Source organism: Oryzias latipes, chromosome 19 (genome assembly GCF_053564925.1).
Source record: "Oryzias latipes strain Hd-rR chromosome 19, Olatipes_Hd-rR_3.1".
Classification (NCBI taxonomy): domain Eukaryota; kingdom Metazoa; phylum Chordata; class Actinopteri; order Beloniformes; family Adrianichthyidae; genus Oryzias; species Oryzias latipes.
The window spans coordinates 27,330,518-27,355,373 of NC_136255.1; the positions used below are offsets into that span (position 1 = coordinate 27,330,518).

The window sequence follows — 24,856 nt, forward strand, 5'->3', positions numbered from 1 at the left end:
AATTTGCTTGCTTCTGTTATTAAAAAAATGTTGTTTTTTTTGCAAAAAAATAATTGTAAAAAAATACTTGAACCATACATTTTATTACTTTTTTTTATTTAAATTTTTTTTTCACTCCAGATAATTCCTCTTCAGGTTAGTAACTTTACTGTTTTCAGATCCTAAAGTTGAATCATCTTTGGTGACTGTTTGTTTTCCAGAAATGTGTTTTCATCCGTTCAGCCGCTGCTGCCGCCAGTGGCGCTTTCTCCCACCGTCCGTGAAGGCGGCGCCGCCCCTCTCCCGTGAGTCCGCCTCTCAGCCTCCACGGCGGGGCTGGCGGACCGGCTGACTGGCTGGCTGGCGGGCTGCGTGGGGATCCGGTGTGGGCGCAGCGGAGGAGCCTCCTATATAAGCCGGGATCCCGCGAACGGAGCGTCTCTGCACGCGGCGCCGGAAGCGGCTTCTCTCCTCCCGCCTCACTTTGGAGAAACCCGTCCGAACCTCATCCAGAGGAAACCTCCGTCTATGGTTCTGAGCAGCGAAACGGCAAAGATGTCCCGAACCGACGAGGTGCACCGTATAACGGAGAACGTGTACAAGGTGAGCGGGAAACACCTGCCGATTCCCGGGAGGCAACGGGACCGGTTCTGGACGCTGTTAGACAGCGGTTCTGGAGCAGGTGTAGCAGCTGCTTTGGGTCACGTGTCCTGCCGGTTCTGTTTGAGCGGAGACGGCCCTTCATCATGTCCAAAGTCCGAACCGAACGGCAGCTGCTCAGAGAAGTTTCCCTCCGTGACTGACCGGGGGAGACCCGCGCGCACGCGGGCTCCACAGATGGAGGAGAGCCCGCACGCACGCACGCGGGCTCCGCGGAGGAGACCCGCACGCACGCGGGCTCCGCGGAGGAGACCCGCACGCGCGCGGGCAGACGCGCACGCGGGTCTGCAGACAGAGGGGCTCCGTGGAGCAGACCTGCCGAGCCTCCGCGGAACCTCCTGCATTCAGAGGTTCTCCTCCTGGATGGAGGAGGTTCTGGTCGGTTCGGCGGGGGGTTTGACTCCAGGAGGAACTGGTTTGGTTTCTGAGACCGTTTCACTCAGAAAATCCAGCATGAATTCAGTTCCTGTTCTGTTGGAGCTCAATCTTTATTTTCTGTCTGTGGATTCGTTAGAATCCATTTGTTTGGCTCCTCTGCTCCTCTGGACCTCACGGGTCAGAATTTTCCTGCTCCGGGTTTGGGTTTTACGTCAGAATCCTCCCTAAAATTCAAATGTCCTGCAGCGACAAGAACACGTAAACCCAACAATTCTGACTTAAACCAACATGGCTGCCATAGCGGCGGGAAAACTTTTGGGCTACTTTTAATGTCTTTAAAATTCTTTGGTTCCTGTTGATGTTTTTTTTTATCATCTTTAATTTATTCTGTTTTATTTCTTCACTTTGAACAATTATCAGAGGATTTAAAGTCATTTAGCATCGTTAGCATAGTTAGTCTCACAGCTATTTCATTCTTTTATTTTTGGATTTCATGACACTGTTCTAATTTTAGGGAGGGAGGGGTGAGGCACAAATATGGGGGGGGTCTTAGTGACAGCTTGGAAATGGGGCTTGAAACCGCCGCCATGCAGGGATGCGCCGCCGCGCTGACTTCCTGTCATCTGCAGGCTGCTTCATTATGGCTCCAACCCCCGCCTGGCTGCTGGAGGCGGGAGACCGCCGCTCACCGGCGTGGCGTTTACCGCCGCAGTGGTGTGAAGGCGCTCACAGATCGCTTTAGTCACTGAAGCATGGAGGATGAGGAGGGAGGAAGAGGAGGGAGGAAGAGGCGTCTGTCTGTTCTCTGCAGTCAGGAGGTTGACGCAGCAAATATCAGCTGTTAAACGGAGACGCATCATAGATGAAGGACCGACCCACTCAATACAGCCAACCATCTGTGCCTTATTCTACAGATGTGGCGTCCACCACAGTGGACGACCGATAAGTGTCGCTCCTTCGTCTGGTCCGGTTAGCTTTCACACGCGCCACTTTCAGAACCGAACCAGACTGGACCGAACCAGTCAAGTGATGTACAGTAGCTCTGATGTGAGCAGAGCCTTCAGAGGGTGTAGATGGAGCGCACACCTGTAGCTGCACGCCCGTAGCCGCGCGCCTGTAGCCGCACGCCCGTAGCCGTACACCTTTAACCCAGTTTAACGGATTCTGACGCAGAGAAAAGCAGCTCTGCTCAGTCAAACTTTGGACTGAGGAGTTTACGCCGTAAACGCAGAGATCAGACGCTTTCCTTTGCTTCAGAATCCAAATGACGCCTAATTCAGTAAACGGTCTAACCGCTATGGTGGCTCAAAGGTCACGTGTCGGTTTGCCGTTGCTGGCGACATCTCAGGTGTTAAAACTGATTTAGCTGCATTCTCAAACGTGGCCACTAGATGTCAGTAAGTTTTGGCAGATTTGACTTTGCTTGTGCTCAGAAATATAAAGCGGAGAGTGAATCTTGGATGAGGTTCAGGATGCGACGACGTCGACACGAGCGTTGTTGGGAAAGCTGGCGGGGATGGAGGGCAGAGCATCTGGTGGACTCTGAAGCTTCAGTTCAGCCGTCGTTCAAAATGAGGCTCTGAAACACTTTTGTCCAGACTTTCCCTGAAGCAGCCTGAATGCATCACGATACGTTTATAGCGTCAGAATTTTGGTTTTTAATTTTGATAAAAAAAAGTTTTTTAAATTGAACAGACAGAGCTTAAAATTGAAGAAGTGGGGTTCTGGTTCTGACCGGACTTGAACTGATTTGCTCCGGGTTGGTTGATGGTTCTGTTGGGTTGTAACGCTTCTGTGTTTGGGTTTGAGCGTCGCAGCAGAAACATCTCAGATCTTCTCTGCTTCTGCTGCAGTCTCAAGCTCCAAACTTTCACTGGAACCGGACCGGCCTTCAGAACCGGCGGACTGGTTCTGGTTTTGAGCGGTTATGTTTCCTTTGGAGCTGCGTGTTATGATTGATTATTAACGTATTTCTGGATCCGATTACGGAGCTGGGGCCCCTCTCCTCAGCCGTCTGAACTGGAACCGGAACTGGACCGGCATTCTCCGGCAGCCGGAACCCTCACTCAGACTTGGGTCCACATGGATCTCCTCTGCTGGTTTTTGTTCTCTGAGAGCAGCTGGATGGTTCTGGTTGGATCTGTGGCTGTGGAGGGATTTGTGTGCTGTGAGTAATACTGCTGAACACTTTATCCCCACACGAGGACAGTCTGTCTCTCCCCCCCCCCCCTCATTATGTGGAGCTGAGAAGCGCGGCGTCTTCAAGCAGACCGCCACATCCCTCCGCCCCGCGGCTGGAGGACAGATGTAGGAGGGGGAGCCCTGCGGGTGGACGGGGAGGTTCCAGCAGCTGACGAGGCCCGATCAGCTGGGAGCTGCTGCAGGAGCCCGTCAGCTGCTGCAGGAGCCGACAGCTGCTGCAGGAGCCCGTCAGCTGCTGCAGGAGCCGTCAGCTGCTGCAGGAGCCCGTCAGCTGCTGCAGGAGCCCGTCAGCTGCTGCAGGAGCCGACAGCTGCTGCAGGAGCCGTCAGCTGCTGCAGGAGCCCCTCAGCTGCTGCAGGAGCCCGTCAGCTGCTGCAGGAGCCCCTCAGCTGCTGCAGGAGCCCCTCAGCTGCTGCAGGAGCCCGTCAGCTGCTGCAGGAGCCCGTCAGCTGCTGCAGGAGCCCCTCAGCTCCTGCAGGAGCCCGTCAGCTGCTGCAGGAGCCCCTCAGCTCCTGCAGGAGCCCCTCAGCTGCTGCAGGAGCCCCTCAGCTGCTGCAGGAGCCCCTCAGCTCCTGCAGGAGCCCGTCAGCTCCTGCAGGAGCCCCTCAGCTGCTGCAGGAGCCCCTCAGCTGCTGCAGGAGCCCCTCAGCTCCTGCAGGAGCCCCTCAGCTGCTGCAGGAGCCCCTCAGCTGCTGCAGGAGCCCCTCAGCTCCTGCAGGAGCCCCTCAGCTGCTGCAGGAGCCGTCAGCTGCTGCAGGAGCCCGTCAGCTGCTGCAGGAGCCGACAGCTGCTGCAGGAGCCGTCAGCTGCTGCAGGAGCCCGTCAGCTGCTGCAGGAGCCGTCAGCTGCTGCAGCAGCTGTCGGCTCCTGCAGGAGCCGTCAGCTGCTGCAGGAGCCCGTCAGCTGCTGCAGGAGCCGACAGCTGCTGCAGCAGCTGACGGCTCCTGCAGCAGCTGACGGGCTCCTGCAGGAGCCGTCAGCTGCTGCAGGAGCCGTCAGCTGCTGCAGCAGCTCGCCCCTGATCTCGGGGCCTCAGCAGCGTCACTCTGTCGCTCTGGCTGTTATGTGAGGGGAGGCAGTGATGCCCATGATGCAATGCTCCCTCAAACGGGGAACATTTATCTGGATCTTCGTGCTGAAAAAGCTGGTCCTCCTGCAGCTCGTTTGCATGTTTTGCATAACCGCTGCTCGCCGCATGGATGGACTCTAACATGAAACCAACGGTGCAGGAGACGTTCAGGTGCTGGAGGTTTAAACCGGAAAGTTCCACGACGCAATGGAAAAACCCCAATATTTGAACATTTCTGTCCTATGAAGGAACAGAATTGACGCTGGCAGTGTGCAAACATTTGATTGTTTTTATCCAGCGATTAGTGAATTGACCAACGGTAATCCCCCCCCTCGTGCTGCGCCTGAACGGCTTTAATCCGGCAGATGAAAGGCGTCAGTGTTCAAGACTTTTATGTTTCTCCTCAAACTTTCTGCACACGTGACTTTTTTCAGACAAAAGAAAAGCATCCCTGCACTTCTCCAAATGACCACTATGGGCCGGATTCAAAAGTTCATGTTGGTATTTTTGCTAATATTTGAATCTGACATTTATAATATAGATTCTACAGGAACATTAGGGTGTCTTCATATAACTTGACTGCTTGTAAACGTGTTTAAAAGCATTTTTTAAACGGCTAACGTTTATAAACAGAAGGAAAACCACAAAAGCTTAATTTTTATTCCTAAAAATTATGAATCCATTTAAAACCAGTGCTTTTATTTTGAAAGAAAAAACTTTTTTTAGGAATTCATCATCATTATAATGGTGCTCTTTGGTTTAAAACTAAAACAAAAATGTTTGCTTCATATTATATTAGTATATATTGTACTATTTAGCATTTACATGAATTAATCTGGAAACGAAGCCTCTGAAGCCTCTGAAGCCTCTGAAGCCGGAACAAATGAGTTTAGAATAAAAGGTTTTTCAAACGTTTTCGCAAATCTATGTTTAAATTTTAGTCGACCGTTCAATCTTAGCTTGAAGGTGTCGCTCTCCTCGCCTTTTTAGGAAATTTTATTCTGAAAAGCATTGAAAGGATGGAGGCACCGTCAGCGGGACGCGTTGGAGCCGTGGTGCTGCATGACTGCCGCCATCTGCATGTGCAGATATCAGATGGGGGGTTCAACTGGCAGCAAACGTTCGGCTGCGTCTTCGCATCGCTCAGATTTAGATGGGGGGGGGGGGGGGGGGGGGGCGCGCTGTGGTGACGTTCTCTCCAGCATCGCCGTGCTGTCGGCCAAACATGAAATGGAAGTGGGCTGCCCTGTCATGATAGAGGGAGGGGGGGGGATTCCAGTACACCCATATATGGTGCCGGAAGGCCCCCCCCCTCTATCTGGCTCTTAATGCTGCGTCTGACAAATGGGGGGGGGGGCTGCCTCTCACAAAGGCGCATGTACAGGAAAGAGCAGACAGAGAAAATGGAGGCTGCGGCGTTCCCGGACAGAACAGGGAGAACCAGAACAATGAGCCACGGCAGCTTCTGCACATGCTCAGAACACTGATGCTCTCCACACTCGGCTCCGGTTCTGCAGGTTCTTCTGGATGCTGGGGAGTCTGCGGTGTCAGCCGGACTGCAGGCGTCTGCCGAACTGCAGGCGTCTGCCGGACTGCAGGCGTCTGCCGGACTGCAGGCGTCTGCCGGACTGCAGGCGTCTGCCGGACTGTGTCATAAACTCTCGACAGGAGCAGAAGCAACGATTCTCTTTGCTAGAAGCTCCAGAATCAGACCGATCTAAAACCCAAACCCAAAGCCTGCAGACCTATTAAATGAAAAATGTGTTTTTAAATAAAAAAAGAGTTTTTAGCTGAACTTTTTCAAATCTGTTTCTGTTCATAAATCACAGAAGATAAAAACCCAAACTTCCGACTGTTTTAGGGTTTATACAGAAATAGCTTCTGGAGAAAACAGCAGGAACCTCCAGCAGGTCCAGACTGTGTCAACCGTCTGTTCCAACGGTTTGGGTCGGAGAGAACCAGAACAAACAAACATAGGAACATCTGCTGTTGATACTGTGAGACAACAGTTCTGTTTATCATTAGCTGATGGGAATCTTTGAGTCTCAGTCAGAGAAAAGGTCTCCGTTACTTCTAGGCTCAGACACATGGACCCGTATGGGGGTTGAACCGTAAGGTGCTGCAGGTTTCTGGTTGTCCGGGTCCCAACAGTCTCTACAGAGGACGGGTACGTCATTTGTGCTTGTGGTCAGACTTCACATGCCTGACGCTGTCTAGAAGTTGGACCAGTGCTGAGGGTCCAGGAACCGCAGGTCTGAACGTTCCCTCACATGCCGTTAATTGAACGAGCGCTAAGATAAGTTACTGAGCGTAAAGCTCTGACTGCGCCGCTCGCTGGGTTTACGATCAGGGTTCAGGGGTGTGTTTGTCACTTGGGGGCAGTAACCTTTCTGGTTGTGTGGCTTTAATGGAAAAAAAAGCAGCGGATGCAACGTGGATTAAAACATTAACAAACGTCCCAAGACCAAGGTACAAAGTGCAGCAGGTTTTGTTTGGCTGCAAGTTTTTCTCATGACTCTCTTAGGTAAAAATACATGTATACTTTAGTTAGCCTGGGACAGAACTACTACTATACTCAAAATACTGGTGTTAGCATGTGGTTAACACATGCTAGCAATGGTTGCGTCCCTAACCCATCAGTTTCCAGACCGTCATGTCGGACACACCACAGACCGGGTGGAACACAGAACACGCGTGTGTTTTAGTACACAGATGTCACCAGGGGTTCCTCTGGATTCACACGGTCTTTGGTTGAACAGACAGTCCGGAGTCAGCAGCTAGCTGGGTTGAATGGAGGCTCTATTACAGGAACATGTTGGCTCTGCTTTGCCTCTAAATGAGTTTTTGTTTGTTACTTTTAGAACCAAGCTGGCGTCACGTAAATGAAAAACCACTTTATGTCTGGAGAGCGTTCAGCACAAAATAGAACCTCAAAGTCTGGCGTCCTCTGCCTGCTTCTCTGAGTTGAGGTTATTTTAGAGACATAACAGAAAGGACTTTGTTTTTCTTGGCGCGGTCCCGCCCCTCTTGACGGGTGGGCGGACCTCCTTTCGCTGGTTAATCTGCTTGGCAGCGAGGGGCGCAGCACGTCCTAATGGTTCCACGCGGCCGCCTGGCGTTCCAGTAATTTACGCCCCGACATGAGGTGCGCCTGCTGCAGCCTGGGCGGGTTCTGAGTCACCTCCAAACGGCGTGCGCTCTCACACACGTGAGGCGTCATCTGCACGCCTGACGCAGAGCCAGCTGGGTCACAATGTTCTGAAAGCTGCTTGTTCTTTATTTGGTGCCTGAAGTGTTTGTCTTCTGGTCGACAATGGTTCTGTTGGTGACGGCTGGTCTTCCAGGGTTTCTTCTTCATTTGCCTCCTCTCTACCTGTCCTCTCTTTCTCTTTGGTTAGATTTGGGTAAGAAGAACTTCTTCTTCTTCTTTTCTTCTCCATAAACCCATCAGCACATTTCAAACCCCACTTTAGGGGATTCAAAGGTTGAATTTCTTAAGTTTGAGCTTTTCTGTTATTAAAAACGCTGGCGTTTCAGAGCCTGATGAGGCGTGACGGCTCGATAACCTTTGTCCCGTGGCGGGACGCGGTGTCCGTGTGCCGCCATGTTCTGATGGGATGTTTAGTTCAGTCCCCTTTGGACCCACAGGTTCTCCGTGTGAAGACAGGCGTCAAACGTCTCTGTGGTTTGATGCTGCATGGAAACCATCAGTATCACGAAGACGGAATGGGATTTATTCCATTCCTGGAGTTTCTAACGGCGGGAAACGCGTCCATCAGAGTTTCCATCTGATTGCTTTGATGCATTAAAAATGCGTCCCTGAAACAATGAGAGGCGGAGACGTCGATCTTTAAATCCTCTTAGCTTCTCAAACTCAAACGGGCCTTTCACTCAGTGGAATGCTAATCAGCATCCGACCTCCATAATGATCCGATTGGGATTTTAATTCACGTGAGAGAAAACTCCTGACTTTGGCTCCTTCTCAGATGACCACGGTTTGGACCAGAGGAACCTCACTCCGGACCCCCAGAAGACGACGCTGAGACTTTAACCCTGATTAAAGAAGGAAACTCTATTTGTTGTACATGGAGGTCTAAGGAGGAGCCTTCATCATTGACAACTCAGTCTGATTGATTAAAGGTTGATTCATTTGTTAATTTTTCATTCAAAATCAGTGTTTAAAAAAAATATAGACAACAAACCTGAACTCAAAGATGAAGCAGGGTGGTGACGGTGGGACAAGCAGGTGACCCAAAACCCCTAAAACATCTGCTCCAAAAACCCGTTTTCTGCTTTACATCCGCGTCTAAAACTAGACGGTTCAGTCAAAGCTTTGGGTTAAAGTCTGCTCTGAGTTAACAGGAAGTCATAACTTCCTTTGGGTCCACATAGATTCCTCTCCAGCTAATGGTTCATAACCACGTTTAGTCAAAGAAAAGTCAAAGACCAACATGGAAACTCTGAAGATTGTTGTTTCTTCTTCTTGTACTAAATATCTGCTCTGGAGGATGACGGTCAGGCCTCAGTCACATGCACCTGTGCGGGCGTGGCAGGTTTCTGGGTTGTCCGGGTCCGTGGAGGGTGGTAGAGAGGAGCGGCAGGTTTGGACTGAGATTCTTTTGGTCAGACTCAGAAATCTGGACCTCGGGACAGTTGGGCTGTGCTCTAGCTCGCCGTCGCCTGTTGGATCACCTAAACCGCCGAACCAGCGCCGCCCAGAAACTCGTCTGACAGAAAAACCTGCACCAACAGTTTTTTGTGTCGTCAGGCTCTCGCTGTTTGTTGTCTGTCATCTTGATGCCAAGCGGTGCAGCGCCAGGATCCAGAGTTGGACCACGTCCACAGACGTGTTTGAATTCCTCGCCACATGGAGTTAGACGAGCCCGGAGCGAGTTCTGGGTATAAATAGTGAGCCGATGCAGATGAAGGGTTTTCATTCAGAAGCTCATTGTGTCGTGACTGCAGATCTGCCCTCAAAGACCGTCACTGAGCAGCATATGTAGCTTGGCGCCGCCGCCTCAGTCAGCGTGCAGCCCGTTACCCCCCCCCCCCCCCCCCCCCCCCCGGGTCGATCCGTCCTGATTCTAGCGTTTTTTCGCTGGACATTAGCCGGCATCCTGCACAGCGTCTGTCGGACTTGGACGCCCTCGCTCCACCTTTCCTCCATCCCTTCTTCTTCCTCCTTTTAGTTGATCCTAAAGCTTCATTTGGGTTTGAATATGAAGACTGTCTTCAGTCATGTGACGTGGAGGTCAGACGTGGCGGCTCACCCCTGACCTTCTGCTACAGAGCGGTCAAAGTCGGTCAGTTTCTGAGTGAAGTGCTCAGAGCTGGACTTCAGTGATACTAGTCACTAAGATGTAGTGAAGGTGGATCCTGTGGAGCAGGGCTGATCATTCCTGGTCCTGGAGATCTACCACCCTGCCTGTTTTCCAGCTCTCCCTGCACTGCTTACTGAGGATTACCTGGACCAGGTGTGTTCATTCAGTCAGAATCTGGAAACATCTGATTGAGCCAATCAGCAGCTAGCAGGGCTTGGAGATCTGGAAAACAGGCAGGTTGGTAGATCTCCAGGACCAGGATAGAGCAGCCCTGCTGTAGAGGATCTGTTAGAGAAACCCGTCTCAGATGTCTGGTTAGAACCTTCTGATGGTTTCTGTGTTGCTGCAGAGCTGAACCTGAATCGTAGAGCGTCTACAGTTGCTGTGGTTTCATTTTCAGCTCGTTAGGAATCTGCAAACCTTGTGGAACTTGGACGACTGAAAACAAAGTTCTGATCCAACTCTGTGTCTCACCGCACAACCGTCATGGATTTGAACGAAGACAGGCGGTTTCAACTTGTTCAGACACTGCAGCTTTCTGCCCTCAGGGGGGCGCTCTACTCTGAATGTCCTGAGTAGTAATTGAAGCCGTTTGGTCTTTTGAAGTGGGTTTATGACGGTCCGGTCTTTAGAAAATGGGGATCAAACCCTCAGATTTTATCTGCTGCTCCTTTCTGGATGCTGTGGCTGACTGTGTGTGTGTGTGTGTGTGTGGGCGTGCATGTGAGTGAGTGTGCTCGTGCCCCAGTAAAGAGTGGTGGTGATCAGCGGAGCTCCCGTTCAGTCTCCTTCCTCCTGGTGGATTAACCACATCTGCGGTTCTCCTCCTTCCAGTCCATCATGGAGCAGTTCAACCCGTGTCTGAGGAACTTCATCGCCATGGCCAAGAGCTACGAGAAGGCGCTCAACAGTGAGTACAGCCGCCGCCGCCGCCTCTTTGTCCTCCTGACACACAGATGTCTGTGCTTCAGACTAAAGTGACGACCATGAAGATCAGATTTTTTACTGCCGTTGTTTGGTGTGTGATTGTGTGTCATCACCCTCCCCCCCCCCCAAAAAAAAAGTCTGATGTTGACCCGTGTTGTGATCCTGTTCACGTGAAACAGAAGCTCAAGGTTAAACTCTGAACCGGTTTGGTCTGAAGTGGATCAGGAGACGAAGGGAAGTGGAGCATCGGGAAAATCCGATTAGGCCCGGCCCCCCCTGGGGCTGAGGAAAGGGGGTCGGTATCCAGGACAAGACGGAGTGAGATGAAAACAGGAACAGCTGTGTGCAGAGATGATCTGCAGCTGCAGTGCTGCTCCTGCCTGGAGCTGCTCCTGCCTGGAGCTGCTCCTCCCTGGAGCTGCTCCTCCCTGGAGCTGCTCCTCCCTGGAGCTGCTCCTCCCTGGAGCTGCTCCTGCCTGGAGCTGCTCCTGCCTGGAGCTGCTCCTGCCTGGAGCTGCTCCTCCCTGGAGCTGCTCCTGCCTGGAGCTGCTCCTCCCCTTCAGCTCCTTCATGGAGGCCTCGCCGCTCCGCTTCCTGCTCAGAACCGGCCTCTCCTCTGCCGGTTCCAGGGGAGATTCAGCAGGACTTCAAAGCAGGTAGCCCCCCCCCTCTGTGGGAAAGGTGAGGCTAAAAATAGGCCTGTGAGTGCAGAATGAGGATTACACTCCATCAGTGTCGGGTCGCAGAGCAAACACATTACAGTTGGTAAAAACATCTGAGCCGCCTCGGTTCTGGAACCAGCAGATGGGGGATGGGGGGGGGGGGGGAACCAAAGATTAGTGGGTTTGATCAGTGTCCCCTGGGCTGTGTTTACACGTCTACTCCAGGTTTAAATCAGCAGTTTTCTGTCTCAAAACCTAAAATGTCACATTTTTTTAACATTTGAAGCGTTGGACCTGTCCGATGGTAAAGAACGCCACATTTCCAGATTCACCTCTTTATTGATGGAGGTGGAAAACAAGCTAGCATTAGCTTAGCCTGGTTCCTCTGTAACCAAATGTCAAATGGGTACAAAGCCAAACGTCCTTTAGAAGAGTCCAGATCATCTTCCATACCTCTTCGTTTCTTCATAGTCGCAGTTTTTCAAAAGTCCAGACTTTGACGTCAAAAGTCCCTCTCCGATCATCCTTTGATCTATTCCAAAGTGTTCCCGGTGGTCTTTAAATGACGATTTAGCTGTTTTGAGGCCAAATGTAGGAGTAAGTCTTCCCCCACGTCCTGTCATCTGTTGTTAACTCTCTCCCGCTAGCTTACAGCCCCTCACACACCCAACCTAACATTAGCGGTGCAATATAAATGGCAGCAATATCTGAGCTATCCAGCCGTCCAGTTCTGATCCAGATTCCAGCTCAGAGGAGGAAAACAAAGACGTTCATGGATCTGTTTGTCTGCATCAGAATGGGGCGGAGCTTATGGCTCGCCCAGCGTACGATCTTCATCATTTTTTCATCTGCTCCTGATTCACAAGCATTTGAATACAGAAATATTTAGAAAGGAAACTCTATAAACTGCATCAGAAGATGATAAAAAGCATTTTCATCAGACACATGAACACCATTGCATGTAGAGCTGCACAACATCCAGGTGAGGAACTCACCAAGGACCTACACAACATAAAGGGATGTTTGCCGCCATCACAACAGTCTGTGTGTGTCTGAAGGACTGAGACCATTCAGAACTCCAAGTCTTCATCCTGAAGCTCAGGAGCTCTGATGGCGTCCACAGTCCTGTATCTCTGCTTGGTAATCTGTACTCATGCTAATGTTAGCACTAGCACGGGTCTTTCAGCTGTCGTTTTAAGGCTAGCTGTGGTTAGCATGTGTGTTAGCATCTTTGAGCTCCTTTAATTTAGTCTTTTTATGCTTTTGAGAATGTTTAACCTAACCACAAAAACAAACATGGATTGATTTAATCATGATTGATCTAATCACGGATCACGTTTTGTCGGGTGTTTCCGTTGATTTTATTTAGGCTTTCTTCATGTTTCCTGTTGATGTTCAGGTTGACATTTGCTTCTCTTTATTCTTCTGGGGCTATTTTTAGTCAGGCCTTCTCTTCTCTGCCTTTTTCTTGCTCCTCCCCTTCCATCTGGCAGACTGTCTTGCTCTTCCTCACCTGGACCTGCTCTTCTTCCTCCATCTCCTCTCGTCTTCAGCCGCTGCTTCACCTTCTGCCTCACCCACGTCTTAATATCTCAGAAGGCTCCTCCGGGGCTTTGAAGGAATCTGAGCGTTTTTCATTTCCAGAACAATAGGTTGTGTAGCGGCAGTGTTGGCGTGAAGGGACTCGGAATGGATTTCCATTGTTCCCCGCGTGGGCAGATGAAAGCTTCGTCATGTTGGTACTCGGCTTCCTGTGACAGCCTGGCGCTCATCGGCCTGACAGCTCTGTTATGCGCTCGCCGCTCATCCATATGTATCTGTCGGACGGACAAGTGTCCGCCGCCGGACTTGGCGCCGCTTTGTTTCTGCTGCTCGGTCTCAGACGCTGCTTTGGGGTCTCCGTCAGGAGACTGTAACTGCTGAAGGGATCACAGGTAGAGGGGAACCAGCAGAACATCTTCAGAACCTCTCCATGGGACGTTGCTCCTGATAGTCTCACAGATTATTTATTATTATATTGTATTTATCACACAATGGGATAAATACAATATGTCAATGCTCGCCATTGATATTGCCAGTACCATTGTTTATTCGAACCCTGGATTCCTGCGTGGCGGCTCTCTGCCTTACCAACCGAGCTACCCAGCTGCTATAACAGATTAGCTTTGACTGAAGGGGGAGAGTGATGTTCAGGTGTTCTGCGTCCTTTCCCCCCTTAAAGAGTCCCCACAAACGCAGAACCTTGCAGAACATTGGTGGTTGGTTGACCAGCAGATAGAAAGTTATCTCTGGCTGTCAGAAGTACTCCTTGAAAATCTGCCGCTTCCCGCTTCCTGCTGTCGCCCCCATAGAGCTTTTTCTTTCCCGCTTGGCCGCCATCGCCGCCTTTTGCCTCCTCCCTCCCTCACCTGACCTCGCTTCTGAAGGGACTGCTGGGGGCTGTCGGGGGGGATGGTTGCAGAGCTGAAGAAGACCTGATCTGACGCCCAATGCTTCCATGTTTCCAGGTGTCACATTCGCGGCAAAGGGCTACTTCGACGCTCTGGTGCGGATGGGCGAGATGGCCAGCGAAAGCCAAGGCTCTAAGGATCTTGGTGAGTCCTTGTAGTGGCAGTAGCCCCCGTTGGGGTGGTGGGGGGTTCGATGAGCGTTTGAGCAGAAGCAGCTGATCGTCTGGATCTGTGTAGGTCTTTGACGTTTGACAGATAAAAAGGTGATGAAGACTCGTCGGCGAGTCTGTTGTTTGGTTTTCGGTTTGAACGGCTCCGGTTTGGATGATTCAGTGACGGCAGGTTTTCATGCAGGAAATGGTGTGAAGCCCAGCGCCGGGGAGGGGGCGGGGCTGCATTTGTTCTGGATCGCTGCAGTTTCTCCTGAAAAGATGGCAGGACCCAGAGAGGAAGAGGAGGGAGGCGAGTGAGAGGATGCTGAAGGGACATTCATTATTCACACGGCCGTCTCCATCTGAAGCTTCAACGTTTTAGCAGAAGCCCCCCCCCGTCCGTCCGTCTTTCGGGGTCGTTTATTTCCATCGTTTGGTCTCTTTGCGCTCTCGTTTCCTCTTCTGCACGAGTTCTCCTCCATCTCTCGGACAGTTTAACCATGACTCAGCAGATCTCCGTCCGCCCGGGGTCCGCCGTCTGTCGGCTACCAGCAGCTCTGAAGAGGATCTCAGTTTGTGTGGTTGGGACTCCGAAAGTTTTTCGGGGAACGTGTTGCATAATTAAGATTTTGTGCGTTTCCAATGAAATGTAGGAAAGAGGCGGATTCCCACAATGCATCTGCAGAAAACGAAAGCCCGTAAGAAGCTCCATAGAGGAAACGGACAGAAGTGTGGCCTAAAAACTCCAGACCGGATTAGTTCATAGCGTGAAGTTGAGTTAATTTCAGTGGGGGAGCGGCGGGGGCAGGTTTTCTGCTCTGCTGGACTTCCTTCGACCTTGGACTGTCTGAGTCCGGCTCCATGCTGGAGCTGTAAATGGGTCATCTGCACCGAAGCGTTTGTTGGTCTGCAGGGATGAAGGTGTTTGCCTCCCTTCTGCACTAAGAGGTTTATCCGGCCTCGTGCACGCTCAGCACGGCGACCAGCTCAGCCGCTGTTTTACACGCCGTTACGCACGCAGACAGCTGAACAATGAGACGGTCGTCCAAAACTCAGTTCCTCATATGATCCAAAATGCTAAATCTCTGCTAAAACCAAATGAATTTTTAACCAAACCGAAACTAAACACCGGAAAAATTCTGAAAATGATTAAAGCAGCTCCAGAAACTGTTTTATGATATTTGAAGAGAACCAGAAAAAAAAGAGTTCTAAGTTCAAAGAAATAAACAGAATCAAAGTACCAAAAATGACAATAAAAACAGGAAAACGTGTGAAACAGAATTAACCGCTTGATGCCAGCAAACCACGTCTGCTCCAAACACCCTCAGAGTCCAACACCCATCTTCATCTGATCCATTTTTGAAAGCGTTCCCAGTGGTCTTCTTACAGACCCTCACACCCCAACCTCTAACAAAAACAGCAGCAACATCAGAGCTGTACAGTTCTGATCCAGATTCCAGCCCAGACCAGGAAAACAAAGACGTTCATGGATCTGTCTGAGAGCGGATGATCAGAACTGGAAATCCTCTGGCACGGCTGAATCCTCTCCCTAAAAGCAAAAGTCAGACTCACTCGTACTCGTATACGTTTGTAAGTTATGGACCCTCAAGGACACCCGGAGACTGAGGCTCATGAAATAAGATGCTGCCAACACAAGGACCACATCACCACCTCCATCCACAAGACAAAGGGAACGACACACGACTAGATCAAACAGCAGGAGAAGAGGCAGGAAGACAGCATCCAAGAACGGACGGGTTTTACCGACTGGCAGCTCAATGCAGAAGGTAGGAAACCGTCAGAAACCATAAATGGAGAAATGGATGCATCAGAATGGAGCGGAGCAGGGAGACTCATTTCAGTTGCTGCGTCACAAGAAAGGACATTTTTTCATCTGCTCCCTTTTTGAAGAAAGAAATACTCAAATGGTTTTAATCTGAAATTATTGTTTATCATCAGAAAACTGCTTTAAGAGCATGTTAAAAACACCAAAACACCTTTTTCCTCAGAATGGGTTTTTAATTTAACCCCTACATAAAACAAAATTATGAATAAACTTTCTTTTTTTTTCTTAAGATGGAAATAAATGTTGGCATCAAGAGTCCAAATGGCTGCAGAGTTCTCATCATCATGTCACAGTTTTATTTGTAAATGTATTTGAACACAGTAGGTTTATGTATTTAGTACAATCAACAAAGAAACTGCTGACAGAAAATTCTCTCTCTGATTGAAAGAAAAACAATTTTCTCTAACGTGCAAATCACAAAAGTGAAAAATTAAATAAAAAATAGTAACAACAGAACTTAAATAACAAAGTTAGTCCTGAAAAAGCAGCTTTAAGCTTAAGCCGGGTCAGTTTAAAGAAAAGGAGAAATTGTGCTTTAAAGGTTTATTTGAAACCTGTGACATCTGGAAAAGATGAAGGAAAAACAGGAAAAATAGTTTTCACTGGGAGTCACTGAAGGTTTATCAGAAAATGTCAACGACCCAGAGAACAGAAACATTAAGAATAAAAGAATGATTGCAGAAATGGTTTTCAGGAGCCAAACATTGTTCTGCTCAAAGAGAAACCAGGAAGAGCCTGATTCTGCAGAACCACTTAAACTGCACCTCCTGAGGGGGGCGCTGTGGAGGAGGCCAGGACAATCCAGCACAGGAGGAGGAGTGGATGCCTCCACGTGTCATCGTCTTTTGTTGCTGTGGGTGTTGGACCAGCGGCTCTGCAGCAGCACCGCCTGTGTCGAGACGCTGCAGCATCTCCTACTCCCCCCACCCACACACACTGCAGCTTCATGCGTGTCTGCGGACGCCCCCACGCTGATGTGGGAGCGCAGGCAGCCCTGGGAGAGCACGCCGACTCTGCTCCGGTTGCTAAAAATAGCCCGAGCGCATCGCCTCGACTGGAGTCGCTCTGGAGGAGACGGCGCTCGATCCGCAGCCCAAACATGGAGTGTCGGTGACGTCACGATGGCAGACGAGGACTCTGCCTCCCCAGCTCCATATTTGGAAATCAGGAAGCTCCTGCAGTTCCGGTTCCCCTCAGCCCGTAAAAGGACTCAGCGTTCAGGAGCAGCTTTGAATCACAGAACCGCGAAGAGATGAATCGGGCCGAATGAGATCACCAAAAACCTCAAACTGAAAGCTTAACGAAGCACAGAAGCAGCTCAAATGTCTCTGAGGGCTCCTGTTCTTTAAATGGGACTCTGGCAGGATCATTCAGATCCATTTGGACTCGGTTCTGATCATCAGACTCCATGGATGTGGTGTCAGCTCTGCTGCAAAACATCTCAATGCAGATCAAAGGCAGGGCTGATTCTCTGCCTCCTTATTTAAGGTGGAATGTTGGTTCTGCTGTTACTGCCGGTTCTGACCGTCTCAGGAATCTGGATCAAGCAGTGATGAGGGGGGGTCTTCTCATCTTCCTCATGCCTGCTGCTGTCATCCTGCTCCAGGTTGGACCTCCACCTGACTCTGACTCCTCCCCTGAGCTTCGACCTGATCTGAATTCATGGCGAGACGGTTCTGCGTGCGGCGGAACCTGCAGACCTTTCTCATGCAGAGGCCCCCTTCCCCACAGATCTTGTTGTGGATGGGAGGGGCTCACTTTGAAAAGGCTTGATCTGACAGTCGTCTGCTGGGTCACAGAGGCTAAAGACGTAGCTCCTCCCTCCTCCGGGGTTCAGGCACAGGAGCGTTAAGGTTATGAACTCCTTTTTAGAAAAACGTTGAGCAGTTTGTGACACAGCATCAGAGCTGAGCTGCTGGGTTAGTTTTCCTTTGAGTAACTAGAGTAACTAAAGTAACTAAAGTAAGTGTATCTGCTGCTCGTCAGCTTCGGTCCGTACTCCACCGTCTTTGTCCTTGCGTCTGCTCCGGCGCCGGCCTGGACAAACAGACAGTTATGAGGGCCCCCCCCCCCCCGCCAAATGGGCCTGAAGGCCCGCCAACCTCCAGCCGATCGGTGACACTAACGGGTTTGGGATGGAGCTGCAGGGAGGAGCTGAGTGGGAGACGTCCCCCCGACGGAGGGTCAGGAGGCACAGCCTGAAAATCCCTCCACGTTTGAACGCATCACTTCCTGCTTTGTGGCCTCAACACTGTGGCAGCTCTGACGCGGGTCTGCCGCTTCTGTGTTCAGGACACGATGGCGGCTGGCCCGTTCCCTCTGGCTCCAGGTGGAACCACAGAGCTGCGTTCGTTGACATGAAAAAATGGGATGTTTCGGCTCAAAGCTGTCAGTCAGGAGGCTTTGAGGAGGCCGGGTCTCCTCCTGCTCCCTCCAGCGCAGCTTTCCTGGGATTGGACGGTTCTCTCTGCAGAGAAACCAGAGGCGCTCCATCACAGGGACATCAGCTGCAGCTCCCCCCTCCCATGAAGCCAGATGTTTGGGCCGTCCTTGTCCCGCTGAATAATGAGCTTGTTCTCCCCCCGAAAGTCGGATCTGCTCAAACTTTTTCTTTATCCTCTTTTCTGCTCACGTTTGTAATCCTGTGAGCCGCAGTTTCAGGCTTCATGGATGTGACCCTCTGAGGTGTGGAACGTTTAACCACAGCGCCACATTGACAGTCAGAGAGCTGCAGGGAAAACCCTTTTCCTGATCAGTTTGATCGTTAAACCTGGAAAAATCCGTGACAGTCCTGAAGGTCTCAAACATCCTTCAACCCAGATCTGAACCTGAACACGAGTGGAGCCGACCGAAAACTGGACCAAGATGATCCTCCATCGGTCCGTTTCAGAAACACACCTGCAGTTCTGTCCTGATTCTGAGGCTCAAACTGGAAGTTTATTGTATTTAGAAACGATCATCTCTCTAAGCAGGGGTCTCCAAATCCAGGCCTGGAGGGCCGCTGTCCTGCTGCTTCCGCCTTATTTCCTGCTGATTACCTGGACCAGGTGTTTAGCCAATAAGGAGCTTCAATGGCAGGTTGGTTGGAGGACATGTTGGGAACTGGCCCACGAGGCCTGGATTTGGTCTAAATTCTTCTTTCTTCAGAACATGCGGACCATTCTGAGTAAAACCCGCTAATGAGAGGTATTCTTCTCTGTGGCTCCCCCTGCTGGTCTCCTCTGAATTACAGCAGCAGGAATTGGGTCAACGTGGAGCTCCTCGTTCACAAAGCAGTGATTGTTCCTTTCTGGTTTATGTGTGCCCCCCCCCCCGTCCAGGTATTTTAAAACCTCATTTCAGGGTTTGGCTGCTGCTGGATGTGGAGGGGGGGACGTTAAACCTTATGGGAGGGGGGGGCTTAGTTCAGGAGAAACTCTGAACACAGACTTCACCTCCTTTATCCGTCCTCCCACTTCAGAGGAGCGTTTCTCCTGCTGTCCTCCTCGGTCTCGTTCGGATCCTTAGAAGTGTCTGATGCGTTCACCATCACCAGAACCGTACGGTCAAAGCAAAGTTCTGCAGAACTCCGCATATCTGCTGATCAATTCCTCATTCCGATCAACTCGATCCGGTTCTGACAAACAGAATAAAACTGTTTTGGATCTGAGGTCAACGTGAAATAAGGTCTTCTGGTTGTCTGGTGTTTTTTTTTATATGGGGGGGGGGGGGGGGGGGTTGTATGTTCTCCGTGGTGTCAACCATCACGCCTCACATATGTATCTGTGACATCCGTGTTCCTGTGGCGGGTTCAGAGTCCAGCTCCTCCAAAGTGCAGCACTGCCACCTCTCCTAAATCCCCTCCTCGCCGTCTGCATGACCACAGCGTTTCTTTAAGCTTGCTAATCTCGTCCCAGCGGTGGCTCCGCCCCCTTCAGGCCAAGTCAGCAGATATTTGGGGGCAGACGAGGTTTTGAGGCAGGTTAGTGGAGCAGCAGACTCACCTGCAGGTTCCTTCAGTCAGTGTTGGGTCTGATGTTCTGGTCTGGTCTCCATGACTCCATCCTTAAAGCGTAGAAGAAGTGAAGCTTCATGGAAATAATTTGTCAGGATTGTTTAAGTTCTGAAGTTGAAGCTGAAAATAGAATTAAATATGAAACCAGTTTGAAAAATGTTCAGCTTCACCTGTTTCTCCAGATTTTTGAGACATTTTCTGCTTTTTCACTTTTTTTTAGATCCGTTATCAAAGTTTGTTTGTCCTCGGGGGATCCGGCCGCGGTTCCTCTTTGGGGGGATCCGGCCGCGGTTCCTCTTTGGGGGGGATCCGGCCGCGGTTCCTCTTTGGGGGGATCCGGCCGCGGTTCCTCTTTGGGGGGGATCCGGCCGCGGTTCCTCTTTGGGGGGGATCCGGCCGCGGTTCCTCTTTGGGGGGATCCGGCCGCGGTTCCTCTTTGGGGGGGATCCGGCCGCGGTTCCTCTTTGGGGGATCCGGCCGCGGTTCCTCTTTGGGGGGGATCCGGCCGCGGTTCCTCTTTGGGGGGATCCGGCCGCGGTTCCTCTTTGGGGGGATCCGGCCGCGGTTCCTCTTTGGGGGGGATCCGGCCGCGGTTCCTCTTTGGGGGGATCCGGCCGCGGTTCCTCTTTGGGGGGATCCGGCCGCGGTTCCTCTTTGGGGGGATCCGGCCGCGGTTCCTCTTTGGGGGGATGCGGCCGCGGTTCCTCTTTGGGGGGATCCGGCCGCGGTTCCTCTTTGGGGGGATCCGGCCGCGGTTCCTCTTTGGGGGGGATCCGGCCGCGGTTCCTCTTTGGGGGGATCCGGCCGCGGTTCCTCTTTGGGGGGGATCCGGCCGCGGTTCCTCTTTGGGGGGGATCCGGCCGCGGTTCCTCTTTGGGGGGGATCCGGCCGCGGTTCCTCTTTGGGGGGGATCCGGCCGCGGTTCCTCTTTGGGGGGGGTCCGGCCGCGGTTCCTCTTTGGGGGATCCGGCCGCGGTTCCTCTTTGGGGGGGGTCCGGCCGCGGTTCCTCTTTGGGGGATCCGGCCGCGGTTCCTCTTTGGGGGGGGTCCGGCCGCGGTTCCTCTCTGGGGGGGGTCCGGCCGCGGTTCCTCTCTGGGGGGGATCCGGCCGCGGTTCCTCTCTGGGGGATCCGGTGTGGGTTCTGGACTTGTGGATGATGGTTTCTTTGGTTCTCTTCAGTCTTCTCAGCTAAATTGGATCTTTCTGTCTTTGTTTTGATGCATAATCAGAAGAGGCAGCATGTAGGTATCTAAACCCCCCACCCACCGGCTGCATGAGTCATCTTTTACTTTCTTGAGTTTCTGCTTTGTTTTCTTTGCCCCCCCCCCCTCCATGTTGCACATGTGCAGCAGAACAGGAGAACATTCCATCCTTTGCAGAAGTTAGATTTCTGGATGGGCTCCTTCATCCGTTCACGCGCCTCCTCCTCCTCACCGCTCTGTGTGTCTGCATGGGTTTGTGCACGGTTTGTGTAGACAGACTTCTTGCTGCCCCCCTCCCTCGGTGTTCATCTCTTTTCTTTGTCTCTGCAGGGGACGTTCTCTTCCAGATGGCTGAGGTGCACAGACAGATCCAGATCCAGCTGGAAGAGATGGTGAGTGAAATAGGGAGGGGGGGGGGGGGGGGGGGGGGGTTTGCAGGTTAGAATTCCTGAACCAAAAATGAAAAACCACAAGAAGGTCACATGATCCAAACGGACCAAGAAGGAGGTTTTGGTTTAGTCCGAGTCCTGAAAGTGACCATGGAGGAGTCGGGAGGGAGACAAACAGAAGCAGCTTTGTTATTGGAGGAGGAGGAGGAGGAGCAGAGTCTTCACTTCTGTTTCAGGATTGAATCTGGATCACGTCAAACTTTCCTGAACAGGTTTTTTCATTTTCCCTTCAGCTGAAATCGTTCCACAACGAGCTGCTGACGGAGCTGGAGAAGAAGGTGGAGCTGGACGCCCGCTACCTGAACGTAAGAGTCTGAGGGAGAAACGGAGAAGCTCCAACATTCTGCCGGCAGAACTGAATGTCTGTACTGCCCCCCCCCCACCAGGCGGCGCTCAAGAAGTACCAGACGGAGCACAAGAGCAAAGGGGAGAGTCTGGAGAAGAGCCAGGCGGAGCTGAAGAAGCTGCGCCGGAAGAGCCAGGGCAGCAAACACCCGTCCAAGTACGGAGACAAGGAGATGCAGGTGGGTGTCGGCTCTGCCGCCTGTAGGGGCCACAGGCAGGGCGGGGCCAGGGGCCCCGTGTGGTTTGCTCCATTACTGACGGGAAACGCAGAAGGGGGCGGGGCCTCTGACTGTGGTGCCCTTCGTGTTAAGGCTTCAGGCCAAAACCCACTTCATGCAGCCAGAGTCGTAACAGTTTCTTAGTCGTTGTGTTTTTCCGACAAAAAATGTCAAACTTCTAATAAAAAAATATATGAAACGCAAAAAAACTGTCAGAGTAGAACATCCGTCCTCCGACGCCAAACATCCAACTTCAACAAGTAAACTAAGATTCTTCTTTTAACTTTTCCTTCTTTGCAGCAACACATTCTAAGATCAAAACAATCAAATAAAACTGATATTAAAACTAAATAAATGGAAACTTTTGTCCACAAACATGGAGGCTAAATTGTAAACTGACAAAGAAAATGGAGGAGAGTCTCTCAGGTTCATCTCCATAACTGAATCTTTTGAAAAGTCGTAAAAATGTGAATCTTCTCAGGAAAAGGACATGAAAATGAAGTTTCACTAAAGAAAACCTCAAACCCAACAGAACAGCTTCTTCATCCAGAAATCCTGTTTGTATTTAATAACACTCCATGCCGCCGCCCCCCTCCCCATCGGTCTCTGTCCTCCTGAAGATGGAGGCGGCGAGCTCCTCCTTTCATGTCCGCAGAAATGCAATAAAGAGAACTGGCGTGAAGCTGCAGGTCTCTTCATCTTCAGATGTTTCCAGGAGCTTTGCTCTGATCTCTGCTTTCATCCGCTGACAGCTTCCAGGGAATTCTGGACTTCAGTTTCCTTGAAGGCAGTGATTGACTGAAGATCTGAGCTGGCTCCATGTCAGCGAGATGCATGAAGGATGGAGGCAGAGTCAGCTTCTGTGGTTCCGTCTTCAGCCAAACTCAGGGAAACTAAGAAACGAGTTCTTCAGTTCTTCCTGTGGAGCTTTTTCTGAAATGTTTAGTTTAAGAAAAACTTTGTTCAAGTTGATCTCTGGAGGGCGCCATCGTCTGAAACCAGAGACAGTTTTCTTGTTTTATATTTGGATGACGTGGACATTCTGGTGCCATGGAAGCTTTACGGTTGCCATGGTGACACTTTAACTCATCACGAAGCTCCGACGTTAATGGGAGTCAAGCTCCGTCATTTCAATTATTGCAACTCTTTATACAATTGTGTAAACTGTTGAAATTTTACAACATTTCATGGAAAATTTAAAGGGTTCAGGAGGGGCGTGGTCATGATTCACAACAGAACCAATAAATGTAATGAATTCTGGTGAGATCTGGAAATGATAGAGTTCATCTTCTCACCAAAATGAGTTCCTCCCCCCAGAATCCTGCAAATCCCAACTCCACAACAGATCCTAACTCCATAACTCCGCCCCCTTAGTCACGTTTATGTGTGCATGAGATAATCTTCTGGATTTGTTTTGGTTCTGAGTTCTTCACTCTTTCTAAACTGAAGTGGAGGGGATGAGGAGAACGTGTTCTATGTCGCGGCGCTGCAATCCTCCCAGAAGTCTTTGCTGCCTTGAGAGGGGCAGACTAATGATGGAGTCCAGTGCTTTTAGTGCAGCGACAAGATTAGAAATCACTCAGATGTTTCTACATGGAAGGATCCAGACGTTTGAGGGAAGGAAGGCCTGATCCGGATCCGGACTGTCGCTCCTGGTGTTGCTTCATGTGTGACAGTGAAAACGCTGCGGCGTGAAGAGACTTCACTTCCTTTAACGGGTCATTTGAGGCCGTTTCTGTGGAGCAGCGAAATCTGGTTTCAGGTGGGACTTCAGCTGAATCCCTCAGGCTAAAACCTGTTTGTTCATCAGCGCTGACGACTGAAGCTGCTTCTGATGAACTCCTGCCGTCACAGACTTAAGGATCCAAAGATGTTTCTAGAAAACTGTTGGTCTGACTGTCCATCTTCTCTTCTTCCAGTACGTGGAGGCCATCAGCAACAAGCAGAGCGAGCTGGACAACTACATCGCAGAGGGCTACAAGAACGCTCTGTCCGAGGAGAGGAGGCGGTACTGCTTCCTGGTGGACCGCCAGTGCGCCGTGGCCAAAACCAGCAGCAGCTTCCACAGCAAGGTGACAGACGGGTTCTGCTCTGGCAGACGGGTTCTGCTCTGGCAGACGGGTTCTGCTCTGGCAGACGGGTTCTGCTCTGGCAGACGGGTTCTGCTCTGGCAGACGGGTTCTGCTCTGGCAGACGGGTTCTGCTCTGGCTGTCTTCTGACAAAGATGCTGTAGACCACAGCCTGTTCCAGCTGTTTAGGATCCAGAAAAAACCTTGAAAGAAAAACCTGCTAGCAGCTGAAGCAGTTATGGTTGAAGATCAGACACTTCCTGTTTGGATTCTTCACACCATCCGGAACATCTCAGGTCTGACAGTCCTCTCTGAGAGGATGGGGGGGGTGTCCTGAGATAATGACCCACTTCTGCGAGAACACTCGGTTGGACTCGACGCGTGGGCCGGAGGTGTCTGACTGACGGGGTGACAGACGGAAGCTGATGAAGCTGAGTCTCGGTTCAGGAGCAGCAGAGCTGCCAAAAGCGCTTCTTTTTACAGATGCAGCGTCAGCGTTTGGAGGAGTGACGAGCCGTTTCCGCTCCCGAAAACGCTCAGATGTTCAGAAAACCGTCATCAGGAGAAACGAATGCTGCTCCTCTCAGGAGTAACTCCTTCTTCAGGACTCTACGTTCGAGCTGCACAGATCATTTCTGCTTTTAGCAGGTCTCTGTTCCTGCTCCTCCTGATTATTGTGAGGAGGACGCCTCCCACACCTGAACACCTGAAGCTGCAGCCCCCGCACGCTCAGCACGTCCAGACGACCTCGGCGCCGCGCCTGTCCTCTGCAGCCGTCTGTTATTCACCGCATGCAAATGAAGCGTTTGCATAACTGCACTTCTGGATAATTCATGCACAGGAAGTGAGGCGGAAGCGAGAACTTCCAGTCCACTCCGGGCCAGCAGAACACAGCCCCCCCCTCCCCCTCTCAGTTTTGATCCTTTTTTTA

The 24,856-nt window shown here is 51.2% G+C and overlaps 1 protein-coding gene across 12 annotated transcripts in view; it reads left to right on the plus strand.

The window, feature by feature from the left end:
* Nucleotides 1–273: 273 nt before the first annotated feature.
* The window catches only part of baiap2b (BAR/IMD domain containing adaptor protein 2b), a 37,567-nt gene continuing 12,984 nt past the window's right edge, over nucleotides 274–24,856 (plus strand). For 6 of the 12 annotated variants that reach the window (XM_023949302.2, XM_023949294.2, XM_023949295.2 and 3 more), the window contains exons 1-8: nucleotides 274–582; nucleotides 10,444–10,519; nucleotides 13,706–13,792; nucleotides 20,871–20,882; nucleotides 21,174–21,235; nucleotides 21,526–21,597; nucleotides 21,679–21,816; nucleotides 23,775–23,927. In XM_023949302.2, coding sequence (XP_023805070.1) covers nucleotides 508–582; nucleotides 10,444–10,519; nucleotides 13,706–13,792; nucleotides 20,871–20,882; nucleotides 21,174–21,235; nucleotides 21,526–21,597; nucleotides 21,679–21,816; nucleotides 23,775–23,927 — 675 coding nt within the window. In that variant the 5' untranslated portion in view covers nucleotides 274–507. Of the gene's footprint in view, nucleotides 583–7,673; nucleotides 7,693–10,443; nucleotides 10,520–13,705; nucleotides 13,793–20,870; nucleotides 20,883–21,072; nucleotides 21,096–21,173; nucleotides 21,236–21,525; nucleotides 21,598–21,678; nucleotides 21,817–23,774; nucleotides 23,928–24,856 lie in introns of those variants that run through there. The other 6 variants (XM_023949297.2, XM_023949296.2, XM_023949298.2 and 3 more) reach the window with 6 other exon arrangements.